The sequence below is a fragment of the Aquarana catesbeiana genome, linkage group LG04, assembly GCF_042186555.1.
Source record: "Aquarana catesbeiana isolate 2022-GZ linkage group LG04, ASM4218655v1, whole genome shotgun sequence".
Lineage (NCBI taxonomy): Eukaryota > Metazoa > Chordata > Amphibia > Anura > Ranidae > Aquarana > Aquarana catesbeiana.
Window position 1 is genome coordinate 685,345,068 of NC_133327.1, and position 25,994 is coordinate 685,371,061.

The following is a 25,994-nucleotide window of genomic DNA, read 5'->3' on the forward strand; positions in this document are numbered from 1 at the left end:
CACCTGATTAGAGCCATGCTTGGCACTCGCAGTTCACTCAGCTGTGTTAGGAAAGCAAATGAATATTGGCTTTCCTAACACTGAACCGTCTCTCCACCAATCAGGTGCTCGGGTCTGTTACCTTTTACCTGATTGGCTGAAATGAGAGGCGCCGCTATTGGACGCCTATCAGGAGGAGAGGACGGGAGTCGGGAGATGAGGACGGCAGGAGACGCTGGCTTGAAGGACCCCGCTCGTCGCTGTCACCCCACCAAGACAGGGTAAGTGCTGGGCAGACGGCGAGTAGGGGGGTCACACTGGCGGCATTCAATGGCACAGTGGCAGCATTTGATGGACACACTGGCAGCATTTAATGGGCACAGTGGCTGCAATTGATGTTTTTTTTTCTGAATTTTTCAGTTTGTTTGCGCCCCCCAAAAATTTTGAGCACCAGTCACCACTGACGCTATCTGAACTGTTCCTACTCTAGCTATACACTAATGTCAAGATTACTGACACGGTCTCATTACACTACACTGAAACTATCTGAGCTGTCCCTACTCTAGCTGCACACTATGCAAAGCTGAATGATGGTCCTCCTCACTACACTATCTTTAGACTGACACTAAACTAATATTCTACACTGATAATTGAAGCAAAATAGCACAGTATAGCACACTCAGACCCCTTTCACACTGGGTCGTTTTGCAGGCGCTATTGCACTAAAAATAGTGCCTGCAAACCGACCTGAAACAGCCGCTGCTGTGTCTCCAGTGTGAAAGTCCCGAGGGCTTCCACACTGGAGCGGTGTGCTGGCAGGTTGGTAAAAAAAGTCCTGCTAGCAGCATCTTTGGATCGGTGAAGGAGCGGTGTATACGTGATATGTGAGTGTATACACCGCTCCTGCCCATTGAAATCAATGGGGCACCGCAGCTATACCGCTGGCAAAGCGCCTCTGCGGAGGCGGTTTTTAACCCTTTCTCGGCCGTTAGCGGGGGGGGATAAAACCGCCCCCGCTAGCGGCCGCATAGCGCTGCAAATTTGACGGTAAAGCGCTGCTAAAAATAACGGCGCTTTACCGCCGACACACCTCCCACCCCAGTGTGAAAGGGGCCTTACTAATAGCACTGAACAGAGCCCTGTTCTATCTCTCTCCATGCGGAAATCACACTGAAAATGGCTGCCATTGAAAGAATACTTTTATACTGTGGGGCGGGAATGAGGCACGATTGGATAAAGTCATAATGACAGTGTCCAGTCATGACTCTGACAGTGCTCTGTGCCCTGATTGGCTGAAGCTTTCACTGCTTCAGCCAATCAGGGCTTACAATGCACTGTTCAGCGCTGCAATGCATCGGGGTCGGTTCGGGGGTGGGGGGGTTGGGGCGAACAAAACAGTCGAATGACCATCGAACGTCCGAACAGTGAAAGTTCGGCCCAAACTTATGCTCGGGCCGAACCGTTCGCCCATCCCTAATCAACACCTACAGAGCGTTACAATCAGGATAATCTCTTACCTGCCGACTATGTCGGAGTCCGTCTGGGTTCAAGCCTCTCCCAGCACGCAGTCCCACATCTTAGGCTGTTAAATGCACCAACAAGATGGGGAACCCCTTCTGGTGGTCTTTTGGGGCAAAAGTGTTCTCAGAGACAATATCCCTCTTGTGGCAGGCCTGCTTTGGAGTCCGGATCTAGCAGCTGGGACTGCATGATGTCTTCTCTCCTATGGAACTCTTTCCAGGTCTGTCAATTTCTATAAAAGTTTTTTTTTCCTTTCTTTTTCTTGCTCTCATGTCTCTAAAGACCCCATGCACACTGTGCAGCTTTTTGTTGTCTGGTTTCCTTGAGATTTGCCGGGACCATGTAGTGCAGGGGCACTGCCTGACTGCATACAAATTGAGGCTCTTAAGGTTTGACGTGTGTGGTTTTGGTAAATCTGAGGGGAAAAACCTGCAGAGGATTGTATGATGTGTAGCCAGCTTAAAAGTGTCCTTTTGTGTGGATGGGCGTTGGCTTCCCTCCAATTGTACTAGCCATTATTTGATTAGAAGAGAGGCTGGGGAGGACAGGGACAAAAGTAGGGGGGCAACTAAAAAATGCAATTGTGTATTTACAAGAGATATATGTCACCAACATACCAAGAAAATATAAGGATCCAAAGCAGTGGGAGAACTATCAGGGTTGCAAAGGTTGTCTTGCCACCGGGCCCTGGTGTTCTGCCACTGTGGGGTTCCCCAGCCTCCTCTTGCTGTCCTGCCCCTGCTATTGACTGCTCTGGTCTGGCATCTCTTGGAATTTACAGGCTGGTTCTCCTGTCCTAAGGACGGGAGAAATCAGTCTGTTTTTTCGGTAACTGAGAGTCCTGGTGGAGTCGTTCCTGCAACTCGCTCTTCTCCCTGCCAATGAGGATGCAGGGGAAGAAGCAGATCGGGTGGCCGTGGTTGTGTGAGCGCTCGCATTATGCAATGTCAGCGAGCAGAGGGAGGGGGGAGGAATCACCCGCAGGAGCTGACTGGGGACGCTCTCTCTCTTAGACATTGCCTTTTTGTAAAAAAAAAAAAAATATTTTTTTTTTTTAATTGGGGGGGCACATGGTGGGGCACAGCATAATGTTGGGGGGGTCAGGGCCCCCTCTGCCCCCCCCCTAGGGATGCCACTGGGGAGGACTGAGTCTCTCTCTCTCTCAGGTGCTCTATTTAAAGGGCATAAATGGCCAGGTAATGGATTCCTTCGCGATTCAGGCATGCAGAGAGACAGCATCTCATTCTGAAGAACAGTCAATGACAGGTAAGTCTCGCTATTCTAGTACTGGGGATAGAAGGGAGGGGGAGCAAGATTGTTCTTTTATACCTGCGATTCCAAGTTGTTTACTTAATTATCTCAGCCTTTTCAACTGAGTTTTGGCTGGACTTAGTTGACCAATAGCCTGTTACTTGACTCTCCATTTGCCTCCTGCATGTATCCTTACCTGTCAAATGTCTGTTATGAGACCCAAAAAACTGCAGATTCTGTGGGCGGGTCTGTTGTCGGAGCTTGGTGGGTGGAGTCGTGATGTCATTAGACTCCCCCGCCCACCTCTACACTCCCCTTGTCAACATGTATTTTCTCCTGTGTATTTCTTACACTGAACTTCTGCTATGATCTCTAACCTCCAGTCAAAACCCAGAAAAGTCACCACATGACTTCAGCATGCCCTAACATGCTGAGGTGTGGAGCAGCCAATCCTGGGAGAGCTGGAGAAGAAAGGAGGAGGGGATCTGAAGTACACAGAATGTCTCTCTCGGGCTCCTGCATGAGATATGTAAATCACTTGTCACTCACAGCAAGGGGGAAGAACTGACTCCTATTTCTCTGTGTGTCAGTTTTTAACTCAATGAAAAATTATAAGAGGATTGCTCAGAGCTGGATTAACTCTTCGTGGCAAGACTGGGCACAGATGACAGGAAATCCTATACTGTACAAGGTGCAAGCCTTAATTAAAAAAAACAATTTCGGGTTTGCATCCACTTTAACCACTTCAGCCCCGGAAGAATTGGCTGCTCAATGACCAGGCCATTTTTTGCAATACGGCACTGCGTCGCTTTAACTGACAATTGCGCGGTTGTGCGACGTTGCACCCAAACAAAATTGACGTCCTTTTTTTCCCACAAATAGATCTTTCTTTTGGTGGTATTTGATCATCTCTGCGGTTTTTATTTTTTGCGCTATAAACAAAACAAGAGCAACAATTTTGAAAATAACACAATATTTTGTACTTTTTGCTGTAATAAATAGCCCCAATTTTTTTTAACAAAAAGCTATTTTTTTTCCTCAGTTTAGGCCGATCTGTATTCTTCTACATATTTTTGGTAATAAAAATCACAAAAACATATACTGATTTGGTTGGTTTGCGCAAAAGTTATAGCGTCTACAAAATAGGGGATAGATTTATGGCATTTTTATTTATTTTTATTTTTTTTTACTAGTAATGGCGGCGTTCTGCAATTTTTATCGAGACTGCGACATTATGGCGGACACATCGGACACTTTTGACACATTTTTTGGGTCGATTGACAATTATACAGCAATCAGTGCTATAAAAAGGCACTGATTACTGTGTAAATGTCACTGGCAGGGAAGGGGTTAACACTAGGGGGCGATCAAGGGGTTAACTGTGTTCCCTAGGTGTGTGTTCTAACTGTGGGGGGAGGGGACTGACTAGAGGAGATGACAGATCCTGGTTCTCAGCTCGTGGGAACTCACAATCTCTCTCTCCTCTCCTCACAGAACCAGGAGAGGGGTCTTTACACACACACACGTCCCTGTTCTGCCTCTCGTGCCCGCGACCGCTCGTGGCCGGCGGTCATCGCGACCGCCGGTTACAAGCATCGGCACCTCCGCTGCGCCTGCTATCCCGCTTAAAGGGACCGACGTATAGTTATGGTGATTCGCGGGATCGTGCCGACCTGCCTCCGTTATAATGACGGCGGCTGGTCGGCAAGTGGTTAAAAGTACATACACTATGTCTGAACCTAGAGTGTCAGGAAGGCTGGAAAGTTCACAGGGTCAAAGTGGCACAGATGAACATGCAGTTCTAAGCAACCCCCAAGGGGGCGGTGCTACATAGAGAGTGTAACAGGAGGAGCCAAAACACACAGAGGTGGGCAGGGAAACCAAAAACCTCCCCAGGGACAGAGTTGGGAGATATGTCCTGGGAGGTCTCATTGTTGGAGTCTCCAAGATATTGGAGAAGGCCGGAGCTGACTCTGCCCACCAGGCTCCTCCTGTTAGTACAATATTACTTTTGGGTAGACTGGCCCTTTAAAACCTCTTTTATCCAATAACTAAACCTTTTTTAATGTTGTTTGAAATCTGTTTTATTCTTTTCACTTCTACAAACAATTTAATGTGGTTGTGACTTTGTATGATGAAGGACCATGAAAGCTTTCCCATCATACATTCTAGGCCATCTGACGTAAAACTATTGTAATTGTATTGTAAACAAGAATTGACGTTGCCGGCGGCCTCGGAAGCGTACAGTGAATCCCGCGTTGATCTCGGCGCGTATACATCGCTTACTGACGCAACCAGCTTTATTACAAAGATCATGGAGAAAACGTTCTACTTACTGGATTTTATGTGTCATTGGGAGATGGAGACGGATTTGTATACGGCGATGCAGAACAGAGATTACTACGGATGTGAGGAAACAATGGAGAAGAAATACATTATTTACGCCTTCAATACCGGGCACTTTTACCCCCTTCCTGCCCAGGCCAATCTTCAGTTTTCAGCGCTCTCAGGCTTTGAATGACAATTGCGCGGTCATGTTACACTGTACCCAAATGAGACTTTTATCATTTATTTTTTCTATTTTTTGCTAAATAAACAAAAAGAGGCTGAACATTTTGAAAAAATAAAAAATAATTTTTTTTTTTCGATGCTGTTATAAAACATTGCAAATAAATAATCTTTCTTCATAAATTTAGGCCAAAAAGTATTCTGCTACATTTCTTTGGTGAAAATAACCCAAATCAGTGTATATTATTTAGTCTGTAGGAAAGTTATAGAGTCAAACTGTGGGATCTATATCTGAAAATTGATCAATCCTGATGTACTGAAAGCCAATATCATTTCAAGAGGCCCTCCATTTTTATTTTATTTTTTTTTTACGATTTTTATTTTTTGTAAAACACTATGACCTGATTAATAGTACAGTTACCATAGTAACATTGTACTACTCTGGGGAAGTGATCAGGATTTTTAAATTTTTTTTATTTACATTTTTTTAATTACTTTTTTTTTTTTACGATTTTTATTTTTTGTAACACACTGTGACCAGATCAATATAACGTTACCCTAGAAACATTGTACTACTCTGGGGAAGTGATCAGGGTTTTTAATTTTTTTTTTTTTTTTTATTACATTTTTTTTTTTTTTTTTTTTTACGATTTTTATTTTTTGTAACACACTGTGACCAGATCAATATAACGTTACCCATAGTAACACTGTACTACGCTAGGGAAGTGATCAGGATTTTTAAATTTTTTTTATTTAGATTTTTTTATTATTACTTTTTTTACAATTTTCCTTTTTTGTAACACACAGTAACCAGATCAATATAATGTTACCATAGAAACATTGTACTACTTTGGGGAAGTGACCAGGATTTTTTAGTTTTTTTATTTCCATTTTTTTTATTACTTTTTTTTTTTATTTTTATTTTTTGTAACAAACTGTGACCAGATCAATATAACGTTACCCATAGTAACACTACTACTCTGGGGAAGTGATCAGGATTTTATAATTTTTTTATTTACATTTTTTTATTACTTTTTTTTTTGCGATTTTTATTTTTTGTAACACACTGTGACCAGATCAATATAATGTTACCATAGTAACACTGGACTACTCTGGGAAAGTGATCAGGATTTTTTTCTTTTTTTTTTATTTACATTTTTTTTCATTACATTTTTTTTTTTTTTTTTTATTTACGATTTTTATTTTTTGTAACACACTGTGACCAGATCAATATAACATTACCATAGTAACATTGTACTACTCTGGGGAAGTGATCAGGATTTTTTAAATTTTTTTTTTATTTACACGTTATGATTGCTTATAGCAGTAAATTTCATTGCTATAAGAAAGCATTTTACTGAACGAAACTGAGTTATTGAGCCCTGGTTCGCATTGATGCAATTTGGCTTGCGATTTGATGTCAAATCGCACGCCATATCGGCGGCTATTACCCGCAATGGAACCGTCCAAACAGAATGATGGCTGGTGGGAAGGTGTTAAGTAAAATATTCTTGTAAAATAATTTTTTTACATTTTTTTTTAGGGCGTATTAATATTTTTTGTTTTTTTTTTTACTTATTTTTTTACTGTTTTTTTTTTTTTTTTCTTTATGGAAAAGAAAAAGGTAACAGCGCCCTCTGCAGGGATAACCCAATCCATACACCAGGTCCACTCACAGGTGCCGAGGCTCGATGTGTCCCAACAATGCAACAATAGTAAGCAGAGTCGGCAAGACTGTTATCCTCGAAGTGTCGTTTAATTGGTACATCAGAGTGACAATAAAACAATAATGTTGACGCGTTTTAGCCTTAGTCGCTCCCCCTGCGATTGAACCTGCCGATCGTGCGGAGGAAAGGCAGGATGGCGGTCTGGCTATGACCGCTGTTCTGTCAGGGAGTAAAAGAGCGATTCTGTGTTCCAGCTAAGCTGAAACACGGATCTCTTTTTTCATCCAGTGCATCCACTCCCCCCCCCCCCACTGTTAGGAATTACCCCCTATAGTAATCACACTTAACCCCCTTGATCGCCCCCTGCCAGTGTCGTTTATACAGTGACATTGTTTTTTTTTTATTGGTGTCACTGGCTCACAAAAAGGTGTCACTTAGTGTCAGATTTGTCCGCCGCAATGTCGCAGTCCCGCTAAAAAATCACTGATCGCCGCCATTACTAGTAAAAACAATTTTAAAAAAAGTCCATAAATCTATCCCTTAGTTTGTAGACGCTATAACTTTTGCATAAAGCAATCAATATACGCTTATTGGGATTATTATTATTTTATTTTTTTTACCAAAAAACATGTAGCAGAATACATATTGGCCTAAATTGATGAAGAAATTAGCTTCTTTTTTATTTATTTTTTTTTTTTATTGGATATGTTTTTATAGCAGAAAGTAAAAAATATTGTTTTTTTTTTTTGTTTTTTTTTTCAAAATTGTCGGTCTTTCTTTGTTTATTGCGCAAAGTAATCAATGTACGCTTATTGGGATTTTTTTTTTTTTTTTTTTTTTTTTTTACCAAAAACATGTAGCAGAATACATATTGCCCTAAATTGAAAAAGAAATTATATTTTTCTTTATTGGATATGTTTTATAGCAGAAAGTAAAAAAATATATTTTTTTTTTTTTCAAAAATTGTTGCTCTTTGTTTATAGCGCAAAAAAATAAAAACTGCAGAGGTGATCAAATACCACCAAAAAAAAAAAAAAACTCTATTTGTGGGGAAAAAAAGGACGTCAACTTTGTTTGGGTACAGCGTCGCACGACCGCGCAATTGTCAGTTACAGCGATGCAGTGCCGTGTCGCAAAAAATTGCCTGGTCATGGGGGGGGGGTAAAACCTTCCGGGGCTGAAGTGGTTAAAATAGAACTATAGGCAAAACTTCTTTTTTTTTTTTTTTCAGTTTGGATAGAGCAAGGAAGGGTTACAGTATAACCCCTGTCAGATTTTTTTTTTTTTTTTTTGCAATATGTGTCCCGTCCTGGAGATTTCCCTTCACTTCCTGTCCCATAGCCAAACAGGAAGTGAGAGGAAATCCCTGCAAATTGAGGGAATTCCTTTGGGGACCCCCTGGTCACCTGAACTAGTGTCCCCAAATTTCCCCTCTATTGCTCTTCTGGGGACAACTCAAAATTTGGGGATTTTATTTTACTTTCACTTTTTAATGATAATGATAAATTATTGATATTGATAATAACAGGACACATAGGGTGAAATCTGTAATGATGAAACTTGATAAAGTAATAAGAAATATAAGGGGGGAAAAAAGGAGAGAGGGTGAATTTCCCTAACGGGGACACAGACAGCAATAAAAACTGACAGGGGCTCTAATCCCGGTCTACTCTTTTAAAAAAATAAATAAATAAATAAAAGTTTTGCCTTTTTAGTTATACTTTAAAAACCAGCACAATTTTGACTACTCCACCATGTTCAATGCATTTACCCAAAATGGCAAAATTTCATCAAAAATCTACTAATTTTCATGGAATTTTTTCGAGGAAATGAGACTCTCCGTATCACTCATTTCTAGATGGGAGTTCTAAAATTCGCCCAATTTCATCAAAAAATAAATAAAAACCAGAGAACAATTGCAGCAATAAGACCATTTTGAACCCGTATAATGGAAGCCAAATGTGGAGATCTGGAGGACACTTTGTCCTGGTTTTTGTCCTCTCCGTCCAACCATAAGATTTGAACCTCTTTCTGAATCTTTGACGGGGTCTTCATTCCGATAAAAGGAACTCCACAGCATTCCGGGATTATCACAACATTGAAGTAACCACTAAAATGCAATCCTTAAATACTGGCAAGAGATGAAAAAAAATTACTTTAAAGTTCTCCTTCTCCAGAACGGACCAAAACACAAGGAGTAGTAGACATGTGCAGTTTGTTTCGTTCCCAATTAAAATTTAGACAAATTTTTTGTATTTTTGGAAATTCAGATGTATCCGAATTCTCGAATTGCAATAGTACCGAATTTAAACAAATCCAAAATAACGGCCAAAAAATTTGGTTGATATTCAAATCGATTGGAATAGTTTTCGAACAGATTTCGAATCGTTTTTGATTAGTTTTCCAATTTCCAAAGAGAATTAAAATAGAATTGAAAATAAAGGAAAAGAATAGAAAAAAATATATAATAAAAAAAGAAAAGAATATAACAGAAAATAATAGAATTGAATATAATAGAGTAAAACAGCACAAAATAGAAAATAAAAGAATAGAAACAAATAGATTAGAATAAAAAAAGAATAGAAAGAAAATAACCATCATCTGAAATTCAAATTTCAAATAGAATAGAATAAAATAGAATAGAAAATAAAACAATATAAAAGAATATAAAATAGAATAAAAAAAGAAAAAGAATAGAATTTAAAAAAAACTATAGAATAGAAAGAATATAACCATTTCCCCAAATTTAAGTAAAATAAATTTGAATTTGAATAGAATAGAAAAGAATAGAATAAAAAAGAATAGAATAGAATGGAAAATAATAGAATAGAAAATAAAACAATAGAAAATAATATAATAGAATAAACAAAGAAAAAGAATACAATTTAAAAAAAAAAAACAATAGAATAGAATATAACCATTTTCCCAAATTCAAGTAAATTTGAATTTGAATAGAAAAGAATAGAATAGAATAGAAAATAAAATAAAAGAATAGAAAAGAATATAATAGAATAAACACAGAAAAAGAATAGAATTAAAAAAATATAGAATAGAACGGAATAGAAAGAATATAACCATTTCCCCAAACTCAAGTAGAAACAATTCGAATTTGAATAGAATAGAAAAGAATAGACTAGAACAGGAAGATGGTTATATTCTTTCTATGCTATTCTATTGTTTTTTTTTTTCTATACTATTCTGTTATTTTCTATTTTATTCTAATCTATTTTTTTTTATTCTATTCAAATTCAAATTGATTCTATTTGAATTTTGGGAAATGGTTATATTCTTTCTATTCTATTGTTTTTTTTTTTAAATCTATTCTTTTCAATTCTAATTTCAGAAGATAGTTATATTCTATTTTATTCTATTCTTTTTTTTTTATTCTATTAGTTTCTATTCTATTCTATTTTTTTATTTTTTGTTCTATTTAGTTCTGTTTCACTCTATTCTATTCCATTGTTTTCTGTTATATACTTTTCTATTTTCTATTCTATTTTTTTCTATTATATTCCTTTATTTTCTATTCTATTTTATTCTCTTTAGAAACTGGAAAACAAATAGAAAACTATTCCAATTCGAAATTGATTTGAAAACTGTTCGAATTCGAAGTTGGAAAATTTAAATAGATTTGAAACCTAAAAAAAAAACGAAATACCTTTTATTTTATTCTCTTTAGAAATTGGAAAACAAATAGAAAACGTTTCGAATTCGAAAACTGTTCGAAATTGATTTGAAAACTGTTCGAATTCGAAGTTGGAAATTTGAATCAATCTGAAACCTAAAAAAAAAAACTAAACGAATTCCGAAAACAAATTAAACAAATTTAACTAAACTCATTTTATGTAAATAACGAATTGAAACAAAACACATTGTTTCGCTCTGCACATGTCTAGAGTAGTCCAGCCATGTAGTAGAATTCTGGTCAGAGGAAATAAAGTCAAATATTTTGGGTAAATATAAATCTTTGGAAAGCCAAAGCAATAGGAACGATTCGGGTCGAGCGTTAAAATTCTTGCCTGAGCCGATCGATTCTGTTTTTGCTAAAAAATACAACCCTTGGTAAACAACTCACAGCGCTGTGTGAACATTCAAACGTCTTTTATTTCATTTGTGGTCATACATTATAAGATCTCTTTTCAATGTATGAGATATGAGAGTCTGGAAATGAATCGGCTGACCCTGAATTATTAATCCCCCCTCCCCCTCCCCCCCGTGATCAATATTGTCAATACATTTACAGACTTTCATGTAAAATCTCCACATAATATCCACATTTTCATCCGCAAAGCTCATTTAAAGAAAACCCGTCACATTCTATGCGACATCTTATGTTTGTGGTGAAGACTAAAACAATGCGGGAGCTTCGTTACTTCTTACATTCACTTTGCCGATGCCCAGGAAATGCCCAGGAAATGCCCAGGAAATGCCCGCAGTGTCAGTTTTTAAAGTGGTTGTAAACCTCTGAAATGAAAAATGAACAAAGCATCTCCTTCCATAAGGTGTACTTCCTTCAATCCAATACACCCCGTGTGATTTCTGTCGGATCTCACATTCCTATACAAGTCACTTGTGATAATCTATGCCAGTCGTCTACCAACTGCAGCCCTTTGCTTTTATCTGGCCCTTGGGGCATTATTCCCCCCCCCCCCCACCGTCAGCAACACTGGGGCATAGTTCCTGCCACCGACAAAGACAATGGGGCACTATTCCTTTATTCCTTCCACTGACACCAATGATGGGGCGCTAGTCATCCCATTAATGCTAATGATGGGGCATTCCCCCCCCCATTAATGCCAATGATGGGGCACTATTCCCTCCATTAATACCAAAGATGGGGCACTCCCATTAACACTAAAGATGGGGCACTATTCCCCCAATTAGTATAAAAGATGGGGCACTATTTTCCCCATTATTACCAGAGATGGGGCATTTTTCCTCTCACTGATATCAAAGAGGGGGCACTATTCCTCCCACTGACACCAATGATGGGGCACTATTCCTCCCACTGACACCAATGATGGGGCACTATTCCTCCCACTGACACTAATGATGGGGCACTATTCCTCCCACTGATACCAATGATGGGGCACTATTCCTCCCACTGATACCAATGATGGGGCACTATTCCTCCAACTGACACCGATGATGGGGCACTATTCCTCCCACTGACACCAATGATGGGAAACTATTCCTCCCACTGACACCAATGATGGGGCACTATTCCTCCAACTGATACCAATGATGGGACACTATTCCTCCCACTGACACCAATGATGGGGCACTATTCCTCCCACTGACACCAATGATGGGGCACTATTCCTCCCACTGACACCGATGATGGGGCACTATTCCTCCCACTGACACCAATGATGGGGCACTATTCCTCCCACTGACACCAGGGCATTTTTTTTTCCCACTGGCCACAGTCTGGCCCCACTAAAGTTTGAAGGACAGTAAAATGGCTCTTTGTTTATTAAGTTTGGAGACCCCTGGTCTATGCCAACACCAGGCAATCTTGGGAGATGGCCCCGCCCCCCTCCCAGCACACAGCAGGTGATTGACAGCCCCATAAGCCTGAATGGGGAGGGGTGTCCACGCCTTCAACTCAGGTCTCAAATTAGACTCAGCTCTCTGCTCTATGCTGTACACAGTGTGACATCAGATCCTCATCCCCTGCTTTCTGAAGATGAGAGATGCTGTGTAAATTCTGGACTTTGAAAGGACATAGAGGAGGGGGGAGGGGTGCAGATAAAAAGGTTACATTTCCCTGTGTATCATCTGAGGCCAGTCACTTCCCTATGTGAAGGTTTACAACCACTTTTTTTTATTATTATTATTATTATTACATTTTATATACAACACTTGAAGCTGTGCTGGCACAACACCAACCCACTTCGATCTACAATCACTTTAATTGATCCGCATTGCAGAACATTCACCACAATACAATCGTCTGTTTTCTTTAGGAAATATTTTCAGATTTTTTTTTTAGCAATGTCCAAAAAACAAAAAACAAACTACGATTTACAACATTTTTTAAAAATATGTAGCAAAATGTAAATCTGGGATCTGCAGGATAGACACTGAGTTATGCAGAATCGTTATCGGCCACGTCTAATAAGCAACTGTAGCAAATAAATATCCATTTACCGACTTCCATCCCTGCAAGGTTTGTTCATGTCATAAAACAGAATGAAATAATTCAGTGATTGGGACGTCTCCTCCTTTTCTCATTTACATTCTTGAAAAACAGAAAAATTGTCCAAAAGAAACACTTTTCACAATATATGAAATCGATTTGCTTTTGTGAGTGAAGAAGCTTTGTAGGTAACTTTTCTACAGTTATCTGTCCAATTACCTCCCCTCCCCCACCCCCCCAGCACTCACCTAACACCCCCAAAAAAGTGTTATTTACCCCCCTCCCCTGTCAGATCCTTGACATCCGGTTCATGAGAAGCCACCATGCTGTGAACTCTCTGGCCGGCCCCTCACTTTGTGTAGAGAAATGATTCCTATAGAGCAGGGGGGTCTCCAAACTACATTCCACCCCCTATAAGATGGGAGACCCGCCAGAGGGGGTGACACCTGTGGGCAGCGGCACCGCTAACACCTGACCCCTACACCGATCTGTTTACATCTAAACAGGAGGAGGAAGTCCAGGGGATGCACCGCTGTGGATATCCCGCACTGTTCTGAGGTCTGTACAGATTATTGCAATGTAGATGGACAGAAGAGGGGGTGACCAGGAGTGACCAGGAAGGGGCGCAAGTTAAAAAAACAATGGGGGGAAGGATGTGCTGGGGGGGCTATGGGAGGGGAGAGGGGGGTCTACTAGTTCAAGTGGAGAGGGGGGTCTGCACTGAGGGGGGTCTATATTGATGAGGGGGGCTCTATACTGACGGAGGGGGGTCTATACTGACAGAGAGGACTCTGCACAGAGGAAGGGGGTCTGTACTGAGGGAGGGGGTCTGTACTGAGGGAGGGGTCTGTACTGAGGGAGGAGACTGTACTGAGGGAGGGGGTCTGTACTGAGGGAGGGGGTCTGTACTGAGGGAGGGGGTCTGTACTGAGGGAGGGGTCTGTACTGAGGGAGGAGACTGTACTGAGGGGGGGTGTCTATACTGAGGGAGTGGGGTCTGACCTCAGGGAGAGAGGTCTATACTGTGGAAGGGGGTCTGTACTTAATGGAGGGGGGTCTGTACTTAGTGGAGGGGTGTCTGTACTGAGTAAGGGAGGTCTGTACTTAGAGAGGGGGTCTGTAATTAATAGAGGGGGGTCTGTACTTAGTGGAGGGGTGTCTGTACTGCATAAGGGAGGTCTGTACTTAGTGGAGGGGGGTCTGTACTTAGTGGAGGGGGGTCTGTACTTAATGGAGGAGGGTCTGTAATTAGTGGAGGGGGGTCTGTACTGAGGAAGGGAGGTCTGTACTTAGTGAGGGGGGTCTGTACTTAATGGAGGTGGTCTGTACTGAGGAAGGGAGGTCTGTACTTAATGGAGGGGGGCTGTACTGAGGAAGGGTGGTCTGTACTTAGTGAGGGGGGTCTGTACTTAGTGGAGGGGGGTCTGTACTGAGGAAGGGAGGTTTGTACTTAGTGAGGGGGGTCTGTACTCAGTGGAGTGGGGTCTGTACTTGGTGGAGGGGGGGTCTGTACTCAGTGGAGTGGGGTCTGTACTTGGTGGAGGGGGGGTCTGTACTCAGTGGAGTGGGGTCTGTAGTGAGGAAGGGAGGTCTGTACTTAGTGAAGGGGGTCTGTGCTTAATGGAGGGGGGTCTGTACTCAGTGGAGGGGGGGTCTGTACTCAGTGGAGCGTGGTCTGTACTTGGTGGAGGGGGGGTCTGTACTCAATTGAGTGGGGTCTGTACTTTAGTGGAGGGGGGTCTGTACTCAGTGGAGTGGGGTCTGTACTCAGTGGAGTGGGGTCTGTACTGAGGAAGGGAGGTCTGTACTTAGTGAGGGGGGTCTGTACTTAATGGAGGGGGGTCTGTACTCAGTGGAGGGGGGGTCTGTACTAAGACTTGAGCTCATAGTAGGAGAAAGGTAGGCATAGGAACTTATGTTGGGAGAGAACTGGAGCTCATGGTAGAAAGGTGATGGAAATGGGAGATGAGAGGAAGGATTGGAATTCATGTTAGAGGGGTGGAGGGATAGTAGCTGATGGCAAAAGAGTAGTAAAGGTGGGATCTGATGGTGGGAGACGACTGGAGCTCATGGTGAAACGGTGGCAGGGATAGTGGCTGATGGTGGAGGAGGGGATACGAATGGGATCTTGTGGACTCAAGCTTATGGTAGAGAGTGGAGGAATGAGATATGATGGTAATGGAGGACTGAAGCTCATTATAGAGGGGTGAAGGGAGGGTAGCTGCTGGTGAAAGGGTTCTTGTGATGGGAGCTAATAGTGGGGGAGGACTGGAGCTCATGATAGAAGTCTGGTGTGGATTGGAGTTGATGGTGGGGGAAAATTGGAACTTATAGTAGAGGGGTAGTGGTGATATGAGCTAATGGTGAGGAAAGTTTGGAGCTCATGGCAGAGGGATGGTAGGGAAGCTGATGGTCGAGGAAGACTGAAGCTTATGGTAGAGGGATAGTGGGGTTGGTAGCTGATGGTTGGGAAGAACTGAAGCTCATAGTAGAAAGGTGAACTCATGGTTGAGGAGTAGTGGTAATAACAGCTGATAGTGAGAGAGAATCGGAGCTCATGATAAAAGGGTGGGGGCACTGATGTTGGGGGGATAGGGGTATGAGAGCTGATGGTGAAAAGGGGAGGATTAAAGTTGAAGGTATGGTATGTGATTTTAGGATAAAAGGAGGCAGGGGTAAAGAATTATTGATAAAATGTAAGTAAGGGGAGTGGGACCTAATGATGAAGAGACGGGAGATGAAGTGGTTGGAGGCAATGGAGGTTATGGTGGTTGAGGGAAGCTGAAGTGATGGGCAGGGAACCTGGATATTATTGTGGTAAATGCAGGACAGGGGGGCATGCAATTAAAGCATAAAGGCATGGAGAGGGTGAACATAGCTGATATTCTATTAGAGCTTGAGAGAGAGGGGAGGTGGAACTTGTAAAGCAGAGGGAATGTAGAAGGATAGTTGGTTTGTGTTACAAAGAGTGAATAATCTGAGAAAAATGCAATGAAAAGTGGAGAAATGGTGATGATGACGACCACATGACAGAATATTGGGAGGAACAGGCTGTAGATGAGCATCAAGAACAGGAACCAAAGGGCAACATGTGGGACCAAATCAGGGGCCAGATGAGAAGAGATAAGGGGCAATGGGGGGAGAGCAGAGAAGGAGATTAAGTATATTAAGGAGTAGAGTGGTAAAAAAAATCACCTGAAAAAGAAAGACCCACAGAGCAGGTAAACGGAGACCTTAAGAAGGAGAAAAGACAGACAGACAGATGAGTAAGCTCTTCTTGCATCATGAGGGAAAAGCCCTTTTTACCACTTCTGACCTACTCGGCTATAACTTTGTCACATGTGAATCTTCTTTTTCCACATGTGTACGACTTTTTGAAATTCGTAGACATCGGCAATCTGGACATCCACTTTTACAGTAAATCATTAAATGCCAAACATTCCTAGGCTGTTATCAATGTAAGTACTTCCCAAGGATGACTACCATCCTCATCTGCTGGACATAAATTACATCTTTCATACCAACTGCATTCTATGCAAGCTAGAAAAACTGGAGTGGAGGTGTTTTAGAAAATGGTAAAGAGTTTGACTTAAAAAATCCATAATAATACTATGTGGTCTTCTTTAGCTATGTGTTCAGTTCCTTGTGAGTTGTGGTCCTGGAATGATTAGCCCCAATATTTGAGATTGAAAACAGTTCACATTCTCCTTGCAAAAATTGTCACGAGAAAAGTTTATTTTTTTTTTGTTTATACCTGGCGACGCATCTGAAAAGTGAAAAACAAAACTCTGAAACTTTTTCAATCTCTTGATCTCTCTTCAAGTTCTAGAAAGAGAGTTAAACAATGTGAAAACATGTCTACGTGATACATTCATAGTGGTTCTCCTGGTCACAGAAGGTTTGTGTTCACTGAACATGACCGGTACATGATAGCTCGACAATATAAAGACCTGTATCAACTTTAATCCATCCTGAGACTTGTGTTAAAACGTTATTCTTTCATGTTCTGTAGTAACATGCTATGCGTGCCACCTCCACATATTAGATGTCGGTGGAAACTTTTCCAATCTTGGAATTTCCTGGCCTTCCGTGCCTAAAATCTGTCTTGACTTCCGACTCATGAGATTGTGATTATCGTCTGAAAAATACAGAATAGCCTTTTTTTTGTCTTCTTGTGCAAATCAATGGACCTCGTGGAGTTTCCTTTGATGATTCCAAAGTTGGTGACACTGTTGCAGTCACTATCCATAAAAAGACGCTGTTAGACGCTGCTACCCACAGTGACCCCACTGCTCAGGCTGTTGGCTGGGAATTTGATGGGTTTCATGCTATTATCTCTCTGACTGTATAAGTTCTCCAATCTCCATCGTTCCCAACGTCTCTGAAATTCAGCCTGAACCTGAAAGAGAAAATGGACTTCAATGGACTTATGGGTAGATTTTAGATGTGCATTTATGTATATATACTGTGTGTGTGTGTGTGTGTGTGTGTATATATATATATATATATATAGAAAAAAGTCCAAAAGGTTGCTGCACTTAAAAGTTTCCGTTGCTTTATTTCACATAGTCTTACAGGAAAATTATAAAGCAAGCATAATCATTCCAGACAAGCAAAGGCAACAAATGCCTATATAATTCAGATATGAATGGATTACGTTTCGGGCTAGTATGCTTACGCCCTTCCTAAGATCCGTCACAGCACATCTGAAGGTTTCCCTGCAATCATTCATTTAAATACAGATTTGTAGAAAACCTCACACGTGGAATCAATATGGTTGATTAGTTAAATCCTTATTATATTTGGTACGAATGTGTATATATGTTATCTACCAGAAATACAAAATATAGCAAATAGCTGCCAAGAACTTAATAATAAACACATTTTAATAAAATCGGACCAACCTCCACCTATAACATCAAAATTAACCTTTTTGGGACCAAAAAATCTGGGCTCATACCCTTGTTTGTCATGCATACAACGCAACTCTATGATTAAAGGTAAATGCTTTACACATCCACATAAGGGTTTTAATATCCCTATAGGTGGACATTATACATGTCAATCTTCATATGTGATATATGCTATAAAGTGCCCATGTGGTTTAGTTTACATTGGAGAGACTACACAAAAGTAAAAGATAGGATAGAAAGACATAAGTATTCTATATGTGATAAGTTAACACAATTACCGCTGGCTAGACACTTTTTAGAATTTGGACATAATGTATCACAATTAAAATATATGGTGCTAGAAGGAATAGAGAAAATAGGAGGTGAGGAAATTGTGAAATGATTTTGAGGAAAAGAGAGGTATACTGGATACATTTTTTGAATACCATTGCTCCGTATGGCTTAAATGTGGATCTGGATCTTTATTTATTTGTTTAATCTATGTATTTTATGACCATACATTTGGATAAAATGTTTAATGAGAACTATAGATGTGGATATGTTTGTTTCATACACATATATATCTTTTACAGGTTCATGAAATTCTTTGAAGAAAATGAATGGGGGGATAAAGTTATCCCTACATGCCTGTTTGGGGCATGTAGCGCTCCTGCTCCTCATTCCAGCATCCTGGTTTTGGCCGTGGCATTCTGTTTGTCTGTCTGTCTGCAAGGTGATTGATGTGGCCAGTCTCTGGGTGGAGACCAAACCTGATTTAGGCCAGCCAAGCCTGCAGTCTCATGCTTGTGATATTGCATTTGTAACACGTGCTCCAAGCTCTCAGTTTGTCTGCTCTGCTGATTGGATTTCCCTGTTTATGACCTCAGATTGGATATTGACTACCCTCTGAATGCTGCCTGCTTTTTGAATATGGATTTGACCCTGACTACTCTGAACTTTGCCTGCCCTGTACCTGGACTGTCATGGAACCACTCTGCCTGTCTGCCAATCGCAAAAACCTACTGTGCTCAGTTTGCGCCCGCCCCGACGTGGTAGCCAGGCACTATAGCATTGTGTATTATTCCTGGGGGCAACCAAGTACCGGTAGGCCTGCTTGCCTTACGGGAAAGGGGCTGCTATAGGTGAAGAACACAAAAGCCATCTATAGTGCCTGACCACCTGCGTTAGGGGTAAGCGTGACAATGCCTTTCTCCTTGTCCATAGAGGTTTTTAATTTTCTACTTTATCTGCTTCTGTATCCAGCAACCTAATATTAAAATTGGGTGCCTACAAACTCATAAACCTAAGATGTCCATTGTCAACCAGGGTTCTATGCAACCCTATGGTTCATCCAGGGGGGTGGCTAGGTGTTCCTTGAGCTGTGACTAACTGACCTCCCTTCTGAGGGTGCCTGCATAGGTCCAGGTCCAACCTCACTTGGCAGAGGCATTGTCACTTTGGCCACCCCTGTGGGAGGGGCATTCTTTCTACCTACCTCCACTAATGTAAGGGGCATTTTCCCAGTGACACCCTTTATTTGCAAATTCCCATAAAAATAGCACTCACATTGTTTAGCACCAAGATAAAACTGCCTGTATACCTTAAATATCCCTCATGTGCATATTACAGCATTCACAGCACTCAGATACCAGTGTTTACTGTATTTCCCAAAGTGATGACACCATCCAGTAGGCCCGCCTCTACGCATTTCATCACAGGGTTACTTGACTTCCTCAGGGGGATTGGCCCTATGATCCCCCCGATGGACTAATCATACTAGGGGTTCCCTGAGACCTGGAAATTATTTCAAGGTTTCCTCTGGGATAAAAGTTTTAAGAAAGACTGATCTAGGATATAGACCGGTTGGGTACCACATCTCTATTTTCAAGATACTTTTCGTAAAAAAGATAGTTGGACTTTAGCGGTAACAAGAAAAATAACTTTTTTTCATAAATTACAATCCATATGTAATGATTGATTTAAATATTACCAAGCTAAAGGTTCTATTTAATTAATCGGTTTATATTTTAACAGCACCTATGATGTTTTGCCTTACACTATTATACCATTACTTCATTATCCCAAGCAAATATTTGGGTACACTGACAGCCAATGAAGTGATCACTGTACGCTTCGATGGAGATGACACCAATCTGTTGTCGCTGATTGATGGGGCTGGCCGGCTGCTCAGGTACCGCATCTGAATTATTTCCCCAAACAAAGATCTGTTGTGTCTTACCTCATTGTTCATGAAGCAGTACAAAACCGCAACCATCAATCCCTGGAAGAGAAGAGAAGGATGTGAGAGCCAATAATTCCCGAACACAGATGTATCAATCATTGGTAAATGTATTTCACTCCAAATAAATTCCATCCCTGTGATTACAGGCAAACACAATGTACCCGAGCAACCTTTTCACCCAGTGATATCCTGATCATAGAAGTAAATCTGCAACAATTTAACCACCCCAATACTGGATACTTTCACCCCTTTCCAGTCCAGGCCAATTTTCAGATTGCAGAGCTGTCACACTTTGAATGACATCTACTCAGTCATGCAACACTATAACCAAATAACATTTTTAGCATTTTGATCATTTTTTTGAGACAGATAGAACTTTCTTTTGCTGGTATTTGATTGCTTCCCGCCTGGCCTATTGTAAAATAACAGCCGGACGGGAGCTCTTCCATTCTGGGTGGACATCATATGACGCCCTTGCTTTGTCCGCCCCGGGACGCTGCTGGTACCATGTGATCACTGTAACCAATCACAGCAGATCACATGGCAATTGTACACAATGAATAGCTTCCATTCATAGCCATTCATTGTGTACTATTGCGTTGCTCACTGTGATTGGTCACAGTGATCACATGATAGATGATCACTGACTATGTTCATTCAGAAAAGGAAGGAGTTGGTAAATGACAGATTTACCGGCTCCTTCCTCCGCTCTCCATCCTGAAAGATCCAGGACAAAGGGGGCAATCACAGCTAATCACAACAGTACACATTTGATGGATGGATTCCAATGGTTGCTTATAACAGTGATTATCACTGTTATAAGCGATCATAGAGTTTACAAAAAAAAAAAAAAACTGATCATCTCTCCTGAATAGTATTATGGTAACACTGCACTGCCCTGGTCACAGTATATAAAAAGAAAATCCTAATAAACAAAAAAAAGTAATAAAAACGAAAAATAAATTGAAGTAAATTGAAAAATATAGTATTCATTTTTTTTTTTTTTAACATACTGCCACACCAGTTATATGATGACGCAGTACTGCACTGGTGACAATATGTAAAAAAAAAAAAAAATGAACTTTTTATAATTTTCCAAAAAGTGGCAAACATTTACAACTTTAAATCTTGCCATGACTCTTTCTAAATACCTTGGACTGTCTACTTTCCAAAAAGGGGGTATTAGGGGTATTTGTACTGTCCTGGCATTTTCAGGCCTCAAGAAATTAGATCAGTACATCAGGATTGATCGATTTTCAAATATACTGTATATACCATAGTTTGAAGACTCTATAACTTTCCTACAAACGAAATAATATACACCGATTTGGGTTATTTTTTTTACCAAAGAAATGTAGCAGAATACATTTTGGCCTAAATGTATGAAGAAAGATTATTTATGTGCAAAAATTTTTAACAGAAATAAAGAAAAAAACATTTTTTTCTAAATTTTCATTTTGTTTTTTTTTGTTTATTCAGCAAGAGATAAAAAAAAAAAAAAAAAAAACAGAGGTGATCAAATACCACCAAAAGAAAGCTCTATTTGTGTGAACAAAATGATAAAAATTTGGGTACAATGTTGCATTTGAGTAACTGTTGCGCTGAGTAATTGTCATTCAAAGTGTGAAGGCTGAAAATTGGGCTGGGCAAGAAGAAATGTCTGGTATGAGTAGAATCATAGGGGTCCGATAATGTTGATATATATATATATATATATATATATATATATATATATATATATATATATATATATATATATATATATATATATATATATATATATATGTATGTATGTATATGAGAGAGAGAGAGAGAGAGAGAGAGAGAGAGAGAGAGAGACTATCACTTTAAGAATTTGTAATGCACTTGCTTGTCTCTTTTTAGACACAAAGTTTTCAGTCTATGACGACCTTCACCGCCAGATAAAAACCAACAGTCTACTCCCTTTCTTCTCCGAGAATGGATTTCCTTATCTAATCAGTCCGAGCTGGAACTGTAATGGCGACTTCCATCTTTCGTTTCAGTTTCTATTGGTCACATGATGTATACACCCATTTAACCACTTCAGCCCCGGAAGAATTTACCCCCTTCCTGACCAGAGCACTTTTTGTGATACGGCACTGCGACGCTTTAACTGACAATTGCGCGGTCGTGCGACGCTGTACCCAAACAAAATTGACGTCCTTTTTTCCCCACAAATAGAGCTTTCTTTTAGTGGTATTTGATCACCACTGCGGTTTTTACTTTTTGCGCTATAAACAAAAAAAAGACAATTTTGAAAAAAAAAAACAATTTTTTTTTACTTTTTGCTATAATAAATATACCCCAAAAATATATATATATAAAAAAAAATTTTCCTCAGTTTAGGCCGATATGTATTCTTCTACATATTTTTGGTAATAAAAAAAATCGCAAAAAGCGTATATTGATTGGTTTGCGCAACATTTATAGCGTCTACAAAATAGGGGATGGATTTATGGCATTTTTATTATTCATATTTTTTTTTATTTATTAGTAATGGAGGCGATCTGCGATTTTTATCGGGACTACGACATTATGGCGGACAGATCGGACACTTTTGACACTATTTTGGGACCATTGTCATTTATACAGCGATCGGTGCTATAAAAATGCACTGATTACTGTGTAAATTACACTGGCAGTGAACGGTTTAACCACTAGGGGGGGGGATGAAGGGGTTAAGTGTGTAACTGTGAGGGGGGATGGTCTACCACTGACATGACAGCGATCACTGCTCCCGATGACAGAGAGCTGTGATCTCTGTCCTGTCACTAGGCAGAACAGGGAAATGCTTTGTTTACAAAACCATCTCCCCGTTCTATCTCTCCATGACACGATCGCGGGCACCTGGCGGACATCGAGTCCGTGGGACCTGCGTCACAGAGCACGTGGCGCGCGCCTGTAGTGCCGCTTCTTAAAGGGGACGTACCTGTACGCCCTTTTTCCCACCAAGGCCGTTCTGCTGATGTATATTGGCGTGCGCTGGTCGGGAAGGGGTTAACTATTCCCTTGCTACTAAGAAGATATGAATGCTGATTGAACTAACTATACGGTCACACCTAGAACACGCTTAAAACACGTCTATATCTTATGCATATTCATAACTATAAAATTGTATAGCCTGTAGATGTAACCTCAGAAACACTTTCACTTTACTCCCTTCATAGCAGCTGAGAACTGTGTATTGGATTTCTCCACTGCAGTAAATAAAAGCACCTCATTTTTTACAAGATTTGGATCTACTATCTCATCTGAATAGTCTTGTTTGGAGACTCCCTAACCTGATTTAACAGGTATTAAGGTGGCTAATCACCACTGGATTTTTTGCTATATAAATGAAAAAAATACCAAAAATTTTGGAAATAAAGAAAGTTTTTCCTCCTTTTTTTGTTATAAAAGTTTGCAAATAAGTAATCTTTTTTTCATAAATTTAGGCAAAAATTCTGCTACATTTCTTTGGTAAAATTACCCCAAATCAGTGTATATTGTTTAGTCTGTAGGAAAGTTATAGAGTCCACAAACTATGGGATATACTGTGTATCTGAGAATTGATCAATCCTGATGTACTAAAAGCTAATCAGATTTCTTGAGGCCCTAAAATGTCAGAACAGTACAAATATCCCCCAAATGACCCCCTTTTAGGAAATCAGACAGTCCAAGGTATTTATTAAAAGGCATGTTGAGTTTTTTGAAGTTTTAATGTTTTGTCGCAATTTTTTTCTTGGACCGTAATGAAGGGGGCATACCCTGAAAGCTTGTCCTGAAAAATTATATATTAATGCAAATAAAGTATCATGGACAGTACTCAATTGTTTCTGTTGCAAGGGCACTAACACAGCTTCAATCACCTCTTGCAAAATGAAGAAATTAAATTAAAATGTGGGTTTTTTCGCACATTTTAAATTTGAACACGTTATTTCTCACGCACAGCAAAGGCATGCTTAGAGTTATAACCCAAAACACAATCAGCTATGCCTCCCTGAGTATGAGGATACCACATGTGTGAGACTTTTTCATAGCATAGATACAAAGAAGGACCCAAAATCAAAGGAGCACCTTTGGGCTTTTAAGGAGCATAAAGTACGCATCTAATTTCCTGACTATCTATGACATTTTTGGAGGCCCTGTTGCACCGGGACAGTGGAAACACCAACAAAATGGCAGTTTGGAAATGTGGTCTCTAGGAGGGGCAGACTGTCAATTTCCACCCTGGGCTGCTCTGATGTCCCATACAAAGGCCGCACCGCTTCCCTCAGGCTGTGCATGCCCTCCGTTTCCTCCCTGACTCAGCCAATGGCAGGAGGGCGTCAGTAGGTGAGTGGGCTCTGCATGGAAAAGATAGTTTTGGGTGCAAAAGTTTGTAGGCTGTCGAGCAGCTGCTGGTGGTGATGGAGGCTGGGGGCCAGCGGGCTGCTTGTTAACTTCACCAGCCTGTGTATGTTCTGGGGCCAGACCAGGGCACTCGCACAGAGGAGGAGGACTGGACTGGGACATGCTATGTGCACCGCATTACTACTCTCCTTGGGGTACCCAAAGGTTTTCCAGGCCACTAAAGTGTTTGGGTTTTACTTGAAGAAAAAGGGTGGCAACCCTAGCCAAACAGATAAAGCATCCTCCTAGGTAGATGCTAGAAGAGAGTATAGTTTTTGGTCTTTCTGCTTACCAGGAAGACGTGTCAAGTAAAATTTAGAGTGCTCTCTGGCTACCAGGGAGCAGGATCTATTGGTTAGGTCTGCTCATTGTACTCAGGTGCAGGTCAGCTTGTTCTGACTGTCCATCACTGGTCCAATAGGGAAGCATATTGGACAGTGGGAGGGGACCTGATAAGGGAGTGCACAGGCTTTGCTACAGCCGTGGCAATTGGCAGAGGAAAAGTGCTGCGTTGCATGTCGGGATACTGTGTATAAGGCAGAGGCGGCTCTAGGCTTTGTGAGGCCTTAGGCAAAACTTACACATGAGGCCCCACGGACTGGGACGCTCCGTGATGAGGCCGCTATTCCTCAGGCTGCGGGCAGTATCTGATTTGTCCGTCAGCTCCTAAGCCACAGAGTCCCTGTGGGGGTAGGCGGAGCCACCGACGTCAACTTCAGTGATTGAGAACAGGCAAATTAGGCGGCCGCAAGGCCCCTGTGAGTGCGAGGCCTTAGGCGACCGCCTAATTTGCCTAATTAGAGAGCCGCCTCTGGTATAAGGCCAGGATACATGTGCTAAGTTGAGCCGGGGAACATGTGTTAGTTGAGCCGGGGAACAGAGCCCAGGATGGAGGGGGCGGCTGCCCTCTCCTCCGTGGAGGAGGCCGTGCGGCCTGGGTGGTTGACCCAGGGGTCTAGAGAGAGAGAAGCTGTAGAGCCTGTAGAGATAACTGGAAGGGGGGCACCAGGAAGGATCTGATTCTGCCTACTGTAAGTACAGATCTGTGTCTTTGGGGCCTGTTGAGTGAGGGCTGCCCCCTTCAGCTAGAAGAGTCAGTGGACGGGTGTCAGTAAAGGGGATGCTGGAGCGTGTCCCGAAGATAATGTAGTACATCGAGTGTGCTGTTAGTGAGGGCAAGGAGACCTAACCCTTCCCATACTAGTGTCTGTATGGTCAAAGCAGTGTGACTGCTTCTACTACCAATCCGGTGAGGTCAAGTGAGAGTTGTCTTTATCTTTTGTGAATAGTTCCAGTTGGAGTTTCCCACTCATCCCTTCTCCTATCCAAGTTCCAAAATGAAGTACAAAAACACAAATACCCTGGACTGGTAATTGAGTAACGAGCAAGCAGGAGAAAGG

The 25,994-nt window shown here is 41.1% G+C and overlaps 1 protein-coding gene across 1 annotated transcript in view; it reads right to left on the minus strand.

Moving 5' to 3' along the window:
• Nucleotides 1-14,575: 14,575 nt before the first annotated feature.
• Nucleotides 14,576-25,994, minus strand: part of GLP1R (glucagon like peptide 1 receptor) — a 234,669-nt gene continuing 223,250 nt past the window's right edge. The window contains exons 12-13 of the mRNA XM_073628986.1: nucleotides 20,200-20,241; nucleotides 14,576-17,467 (exon numbers count right to left, since the gene is read on the minus strand). Of these exons, the coding sequence (XP_073485087.1) occupies nucleotides 17,330-17,467; nucleotides 20,200-20,241 (180 nt within the window). The 3' untranslated portion in view covers nucleotides 14,576-17,329. The remainder of the gene's footprint in view (nucleotides 17,468-20,199; nucleotides 20,242-25,994) is intronic.